This window comes from Phaseolus vulgaris, chromosome 2 (genome assembly GCF_000499845.2).
Source record: "Phaseolus vulgaris cultivar G19833 chromosome 2, P. vulgaris v2.0, whole genome shotgun sequence".
NCBI classification, from domain to species: Eukaryota; Viridiplantae; Streptophyta; class Magnoliopsida; order Fabales; family Fabaceae; genus Phaseolus; species Phaseolus vulgaris.
In genome coordinates, this window is record NC_023758.2 from 15,660,300 (window position 1) to 15,668,926 (window position 8,627).

The window sequence follows — 8,627 nt, forward strand, 5'->3', positions numbered from 1 at the left end:
ACTTTCTGTATGAATATTTAAATAAGTAAATGCAGACATATTCACTTATCACCCCAATGACCCTTTCGTAACAATTTAACTTTATTTAGTATTCTTTTTTCTAAAAAAAAAAGCAATATCAATCTAAAATAAAGTAAATCATTTTGAACACGATAAGCTAATTCTTACGTTTCCACACTAAAGTGAGATATATGACTTTATTAATTGTCCATTTTATGCCCATTGGTGTTCCAAGAGTACCCTTTCGAACCCCCGGGGACCGTGATGCATCTTGGGTTGATATATAGTGCGACTTGTCAGATATAGTAGGTTATATGGGATTGACCCGTTTTCTCCCCCGATCGAGATATCCCCTCTTTCACCCCCAAAAGAGAATGACTCAATCATAAACATAAAAAAATGGGGAGCGTGAAGTGTAATGAAGTAAAATTCTATCGATTTTTTAATTTTTAGAGAAAATCTCCAAATTATTACTCGAAATTATGAATAATTTATGGTTGGCTTAATTGGACCAAGAAAATCAAGTACTCAGGCTCTGTGTAGAAAAAACCAATTGGTAATATAGCTATGATCACTACTTCTATCATATCCATATATTCTATTTTACAGAAAACATTAATAAATTCAGAAAAGGAAGAAGTTCTAATAAAAAGACATAGTTTTGGAATATTTGTTCTATATGTGCAAATGCAAATCGGGCAGATCTTTACTCAGAGTAGAAAAGAAACTTAAAAGAATTGAAAAAGTCCATTCAGAAACAAGAAAATTACATTGTGATTGGGCTTCGATCTCGATGAAAGCAATACATCAATGAGAAGATAGTTCACTAAATTTAGTATATTATTCTTTTTTTTTAGTTTGAAGAAATCCATTAGAAAAAGAAAAAGATTCAAATCGACACATTGATTCCTTTTTTGCTTATATAATTTTTGATGAACTGTATGCATCAAAAGGTGCATGTATGGCTTTTAAGGAAAAAATGGAATCCTAATCAATCGACTTTATCGAGAAAGATTACTTTTTTTAGGTCAAGACGTTGATAGTGAAATATCGAATCAACTTATTAGTCTTATGATATATCTGAGCATAGAGAAAGAGAATAAAGATTTATATCTGTTTATAAACTCTCCGGGCGGTTGGGTAATACCTGGAATAGCTCTTTATGATACTATGCAATTTGTACAACCAGATGTACAGACAGTATGTTTGGGATTAGCTGCTTCAATGGGATCCTTTCTTTTGGCAGGAGGCACAATTACCAAACGTCTTGCATTTCCTCACGCTTGGCGCCAATGATTCTTTTCTTTGAAAATATATAGAATAGATATCTATATATATATACTATACCTTCGCCATAAAAACCAAAGTAATAATAGCATGGTATTTTGAATTCCATATGCAATTTGTTTAAATTATTGAATTATATATAGAAAGAGTAGTATGAAAAAGAGGGTATTTACCATTTTATCTGATCGATAAGGAACCTAGTTTAATTTTAGTGTCGCAGACTTGTTTGTTTTTTTTCATACCAGAAAGCTTTTAACAGTTTTTATTTGAATTAGAAGAAACCATAACATATGAAAAAAAAAAAAAAACTTTTGGATTGTTGAATACCAAAATGATATAAAAAACAACGGAACCATCGTAGTATTTGAAAATAGATTCAAAAAGAAAAAAGAAAGTTGGTGATTCTATTGTTTATTATTTAAGGATCCGGATCCAAAAGACCCAGTAGATTTTGTACTTCTTTTTTCTTTGATAGAAAAAAATAAATTTGTAAATGTAGAAACAAAATTCATCGAATAAAATACTTTTAGGAAAAAATGAATTGCATAGGTGCAAAAGCCGTATGCATCAATACAAAATGCTTGTACGGTTATTGAATATTCTTTTTGCTTTTTTCTTATTTGGCTTTATTTTATCCCTTTTACCTTTATTTTGGGAATAAAGACAATCTTTAGCAATATACCAACATAGGATAAAGAATTCTAAAAATATTTATCAAGATAAGGGAAATACTACTTAAGTGATATAATCAGGGTAATGATCCACCAACCCGCTAGTTCTTTTTATGAAGCACAAGCGGGAGAATTTATCCTGGAAGCGGAAGAGCTACTGAAAATGCGTGAAACTATCACAAGGGTTTATGTACAAAGAACGGGCAAATCTTTATGGGTTATATCGGAAGACATGGAAAGGGATGTTTTTATGTCAGCAGCAGAAGCCCAAGCTCATGGAATTGTAGATCTTGTAGCAGTTGAATAAAAAATCGGTGGCAAGATTGATTCTACTAAAATACAGGATTGGAAATTTCATTTTTTACTCTTCTTACTTTACATTTTCAGAGAATATCTCTCAATCTATTAATAGAGTATCAATAATATAGGCTATCAGTAAGATAGGATATAGGTAATTCACGGTTAGGATAGATCTAAACCTGCTCATTATACCAAAATCTATATATATATATAGTACGACTTACCATGCCAACTATGAAACAACTTATTAGAAACACAAGACAGCCAATCCGAAACGTCACAAAATCCCCAGCTCTTCAGGGATGCCCTCAACGCCGAGAAACGTGTACCAGGGTGTATGTGCGACTCGTTCAAATGAAAAACTAAGAAAGAAAAAACCAATTAAAAGTTTTCAGTATTGGTAATCGGTTAAGATAGTATGAATGCGAAAACTACATTCACAATATCTTAACTTATATATAATTCCTTACTTTTGTATACAATTATATAATTCTTTACATTCTTCTATCTTGTATCAAATTTATGGTTTCGATTGGTGCAAAACCAATCATACTAATTTGCAATTTAAGATGAGAAGGACTTTCCCATCGGTAACAAAAAAAAGTTACCTGTTAAGCGGAAAAAATATTATTTCAATTCAAAATAAAGTATGTCCTTAATGAATGAATTTTGATGGATTTTGTAAGAATGGAATAAGAGGGTCAGCTACCCAGCAAATTTTCATAATTAAATACCGTTACTATATAACTAGATTTCGTTGTGAAAAAACCTACTTACTCAATATTGCATGGGTAGAGCCATAGAGTGTGAACTGTACAAGTTAACAATAACATTGATTAAATGAATCAAAAATGAAAAGAAAAAGGCTCCGGTGTATAGAGAGGACCTGGCCATTTCTAAAAAAAAATCATAGAAACGAAGGAACCCACCAATAAATTATATATGTGTCCTATTTCATTTACTATTTTTCTTTTTTTTTTATATCTAGTATCAATACAATTTCTGATTTGGAGGTTCAATGTTTATCAAAAAAAATATAAAAAATCGTGGTTGGGGTGGTTATAGTAGCAAGAGCCATTGGAATTTTTTTTTATACACCGGAAGAATCCATTTTTGTTATTAATAGACTAGGAATAAAAAAAGAATAACTGAAAAGTGAAAAAGTTATTCCTCAAAATATCATTTATTCAATGACCAGAATTAAACGAGGATATATAGCTCGCAAACGGAGGACAAAAATTCGTTTATTCGTATCAAGTTTTCGCGGAGCTCATTCAAGACTTACTCGAACTATTACTCAACAGAAAATGAAAGCTTTGGTTTCGGCTCATCGTGATAGAGATAGGAAAAAAAGAGATTTTCGTGGTTTATGGATTAGTCGAATAAATGCAGTAATTCGCGGGAATCCAAAAGTATCTTATATTTATAGTAATTTAATTCATAGTCTATACACGAGGCAATTGCTTCTGAATCGTAAAATAGTTGCCCAAATTGCTATATTAAAAGAGAATTGTCTTTTTATGATTGCCAACAATATAATAAAAACCTAAAACCCCCTTATTTACTCCAGGAAGGTATAGAATAGAAATTTGTTTCTTTTGATAGCTTTATCATATGATAAAGCTATCAAAAGAAACAACCACGCTTCAAAAAAAAATTATTCTTCGTTACCTATTATCTTTTTTTTCTTACAACAAAAAAATCAAATGGAATTATCCTAATTTTCGAACAAAACATCAATCCATGTTGAATTCGAATAGAAATTCAAATTGGATTTCGAATTTTTAATTTCTATTTTTTTTTCTTAAAGTAGTAATTTTCTCAGTCGACTCGCTTTTTTCAAATTGTTTTTCATTATTAAGAAAAGGTAACGAAGATAAAATACGAGCTTCTTTTATAGCAATTGTAATTAATCGTTGTTGTTTTAAGGTCAATCTATTTACGCGTCTAGATAATATTTTTCCTTGTTCACTAATAAATCGACAAATTAAACCCATGTTTTTATAATCAATTCGGTCCCCCGATTGAATCGGGGGCAAACGTCTACGAAAAGATCGCTTCGATTTAATAAAGAGTCGCTTAGATTTTTCCATAGTTTTTTTATCCCTATTCCAAAAATAAAATTTATTACAAGAAATATAATCAAAGGATTTGTATTTTTTTTTATTCTTCCTTTTTTAGCATATGTTGTTATATAACGACGGGGACATAATTTTATTAATTCCAATCGACTAGGCATATTGTGTCGATTCTTTTTAGTAATCTATCTAGAAATACCGATTGATTCCTTATTTAGACTCTTTTTATCACAACCAGTACCTTTCAAAAGAACAATTACTCAGATATCTTTACTTTACCCTGGGACATGAACCTCCTTTGGGTTTTTAATTCACTTAACTCTTTTCAGATTCGAATCTAAGAAAAAGAAAAAAACGAAAACAACTAAAATAAAAAAGAATAATTCGAAAAATGATGAAAGATTTTGTTGCAATTTAATTGAATCTAGTACAAAAAAGATAGCACAAAAAGAATACATGGATCTGGAACTAGATTTCGTTACAAATTGCTATACAGTATTTTACTTTTTTTTTTAGTATTTTTTATGATATGGTTGCCCCAACCTATCCATTTGATTTCTGCTTTCACTTTCTTTTTCATAGGAATTGAATGAATAATTCAATTCCATTGAAGCCTGGACCAAATCCCGAGTTTCACTCCGAATTTAAATGAGGCCAAATTCCTCTTTCTTCTTTATCTTTCCTATTATAATTCTAATAAAAAAGAATAAAAAAGAAGAGTAGGTTAATTACACATATTTCATATTTAATTGGACCTATAATCTTCTTCACCCCTTCCTGGGTCAATAACAAAAATGAAAAAAAGGGGAATATAAGTGCATCTGGAAAAAAACGATTGATCTCTATCAATAGACCCGCCAAAGCCCCGAACCATAAAGTACTTACTACTGGTGCCACGGAAAGATATGTTTTTAGATCTCGCATTTCAAATCCTCCTTTCTTTTGATTTATTATTTAAGTCTTTTTTTCTCTGTTGATAGATATCAACAAAGAAAAATGTGGAAAACAATATAAAGATTCTTTACAATAACACTAGAAACAAATGGAAAAGGGATGTAGCGCAGCTTGGTAGCGCGTTTGTTTTGGGTACAAAATGCCACGGGTTCAAATCCTGTCATCCCTATCCCTAACTATTACTTATCATATGATATTCCGTATTCTATGATATTCCGTATTCTATGATATTCCGTATTCTATGATATTCCGTATTCTATGAGATGAGCAATAAACCGGGACCCCCTTCCCTTTGAAGACGAATTCAAATTTAACATACATACTGAATATATATATATATGATCCTGCCTGTTGACTAGAACGCTGGAAACTGCCTCGTCAAAGGATCGACGTGTGCACCGCTTCACACCTCCGTTCCTCTTCGAGATCCACCTCAAGAACCTGCAAAGAAACAGAGCGGCGCCGCTGCGGCCGATCGCACTCCAACGCCCAAGTCAGTGACCGAATCACCAAATACTAAGAGAACAAGAACCGTGCAAATCCTCTCTCACAGTCAGCTCTATAACTCGCAAGCGTAAAGAGTATAATCTGAACGTGCGTACCTTAGAAAGTTCGTTGAGAACTCTTATATACCTGGTTACTTTCTCTCTCCTGGCAGTTACAGACTTGGACACGTGGCTCGTATCCAACTGTACACGTGCCATCATCTGGAGCCTCCTTGACTTGGGCGCTGCTTCTACTCTTGTTTTACTAAGTTACCTATGCATGGTACTGCCCAGTACATAGCCAACTTGGGAGTGCGATCTCTACTGGAACTGGCGAGTTAGGGTGCCTTCATACACCTTCCCTGTGGTCTCGCCGGCCGCCTTCATAATCTGCTTCTCCTTCATCTTCGGCGATGTGCTTTCTCTGGCGATCTCCAATCGCTTGGTCGCCTGAGTTTACACCTGGCGACTTCATCTTTAACCCGGTGATCGCCGCTTCTGGTATGCTGGAGATCGGAACACGCCAACTTAATAACTGGCGACTTCACGAGCCCCCCGACTTCCTTCCCTTCTGCCAACCTGGCGCCTTGCCAACACGCCTATACTGTAGCGAGATGCCACGTCATCTCTCCCGACTACCAGGGCGGTACAATATATATGCAAAATTAATTTGGATCAGATAAAAGAATTAATGAAAACAAAACGCTCTTAGTTCAGTTCGGCAGAACGTGGGTCTCCAAAACCCGATGTCGTAGGTTCAAATCCTACAGAGCGTGATTCTAGTCTTGTTCGCCTGATAATTACACTGAAATAATTGAACATTCAAAAGAAAGTATGAATTTTATCCTTGTCGATTAGGATTAAAACTAAATAAATAGGGAATCCACAAAAAAAGAGACATTAATGAATCAAAGATCCAACTGATCACCTCGTCGGTATTGTAAATATGCAGTTACAAATAATCCAGCCAAAGTAATAGGAATTAACCCTAAAACGATTCCAAATAGAAAGACTTCAATCATTTTTATTTGTTCGGAAAGTAAAAAGAAAGGTAATATCTATCCTTAAATATTAATCTGTATTGCTCATGAATCTCAACGACCGAGAATTGGAAATTTACATAGTAAGGAATGATAGAATGTCTTATACCAAAATGGACTCTTCCTTTCCTCTCAAAATTACAAATCAAATAAGTTGTATTTTACTAAGACCAATAAATAGAGACGAGGTTATAATTAAAACCGCTAGTAAAAAACCGAAATAACTAGTGATAGTGGGCATATAGAAACTAAATGAAATATGGTCGTTATTTTTATACATATGTTTATAAAGCACTTCCCTAAATTTCCATTTTTGAGAGAAAAAAGAAGAAGATAACAAAATCCTACTTGAAAGATAAAATTTAAAATTGGCGATTCATCACTAAATTATTACAGACCAATAAAAAGAAATAGAGTACCATAATTGAGAAATCAATTACTCATCTGTTACATCTACCCATCCTGTGATTCCAAATCAACAGACTTCTTCATCAACTCAGGAATTAAGTAAACTGCTCTAATGAAAATATTGAGTATTCTTCTATAAATATCCAATAGAATTCTCTTTATAAAAGAAAAATTATGAATATTCAAACAAAGAATAATAACTTTGTTATTTCATTTTATTTTCACTTCAAATTCATGTAGAAGAAAATAGAAAAAAAATCTTCAACAACCACAAAAAATATATTGATGGATTTGGCATCTAATTCAAATAGAAAATCTCCTTTATGAATGATTAGAAACCCTTTTCTCATATTCCGATTTTAATGAATCTTTAGTTTCTAATCCAAAACTAACAATTTGAAATGTTAAGAACCTTCATTTTTTATTATTACTCAAAAAATTTACTATAAAATTTTTTTATATGCCCAAACTTTGCAAAATTGTCTATCAGATTTTTGACTACATCGAGACAATCAATGAAGAAAGAAGAAAAAAATATAGTATTAGATTTTGACACTGATTGTGAAATTTCATTGCTCTGTTAGAAGAAGGATAGCTATACTGATTCGGTATACTCAAAAGACACCGTTGGTACAAAATGGACGATCTAACAAGGATTACATTTCAGTAAATTTCGACTTACTGATCTCGTTTTTTATGGAATCGATCCCCCCCTTTTGACTGTACAAGAATATGTGGAGTTCAAGATGTCTGGAAGCACAGGAGAACGTTCTTTTGCTGATATTATTACCAGTATCCGATACTGGATTATTCATAGCATTACTATACCCTCCCTATTCATTGCAGGTTGGTTATTTGTCAGTACGGGTCTAGCTTACGATGTATTTGGAAGTCCCCGCCCAAACGAGTATTTTACAGAGAACCGACAAGGAATTCCTTTAATAACTGGCCGTTTTGATCCTTTGGAACAACTTGATGAATTTAGTAGATCTTTTTAGGAGGCTCCAATGACTATAGATAGGACCTATCCAATTTTTACAGTACGATGGTTAGCTGTTCACGGACTAGCGGTACCCACTGTTTCTTTTTTGGGATTAATATCAGCAATGCAGTTCATCCAACGATAAACCTAATTTGAATTATAGAGCTATGACACAATCAAACCCAAATGAACAAAATGTTGAATTGAATCGTACCAGTCTCTACTGGGGGTTATTACTTATTTTTGTACTTGCTGTTTTATTTTCAAATTATTTCTTCAATTAATTAGAATTAATAGAAGAAATTGGAATAGTGAATAATATATATCTATTAGCAATTCTTTTATCCCATTTGGAAGGATATCATTTCAGAATTATCTATTACTATTTATGTCTTCGACTCATATTCCCCAAAAAGTAGATC

General features: G+C 32.7%; 1 protein-coding gene and 2 non-coding genes across 3 annotated transcripts; all 3 read left to right on the top strand.

Annotated features, from left to right (window-relative positions):
• Positions 1 to 44: 44 nt before the first annotated feature.
• LOC137810794 (ATP-dependent Clp protease proteolytic subunit) lies at positions 45 to 4,361 on the top strand. The gene is made up of 3 exons (XM_068612235.1): positions 45 to 286; positions 993 to 1,286; positions 2,040 to 4,361. Exons 1-3 carry the CDS (start codon positions 192 to 194, stop codon positions 2,263 to 2,265), a joined length of 615 nt encoding a protein of 204 aa, XP_068468336.1. The 5' UTR covers positions 45 to 191; the 3' UTR covers positions 2,266 to 4,361.
• A 1,024-nt stretch (positions 4,362 to 5,385) lies between these two features.
• On the top strand, positions 5,386 to 5,459 carry TRNAP-UGG (transfer RNA proline (anticodon UGG)). Its single transcript has one exon. It is a non-coding gene; the product is annotated as a tRNA-Pro (tRNA).
• A 1,018-nt stretch (positions 5,460 to 6,477) lies between these two features.
• TRNAW-CCA (transfer RNA tryptophan (anticodon CCA)) lies at positions 6,478 to 6,551 on the top strand. The gene has a single exon. It is a non-coding gene; the product is annotated as a tRNA-Trp (tRNA).
• The last annotated feature ends 2,076 nt before the right edge of the window (positions 6,552 to 8,627 follow it).

Bases quoted from the DNA above. Each gene is read 5' to 3' on its own strand.
- LOC137810794 (XM_068612235.1), top strand. From the start codon at position 192: ATGACTTTATTAATTGTCCATTTTATGCCCATTGGTGTTCCAAGAGTA. The intron at 287-992 runs GTGCGACTTGTC...TGGAATCCTAAT, and splicing joins GCATCTTGGGTTGATATATA to CAATCGACTTTATCGAGAAA. The intron at 1,287-2,039 runs GCGCCAATGATT...TGATATAATCAG, and splicing joins CTTGCATTTCCTCACGCTTG to GGTAATGATCCACCAACCCG.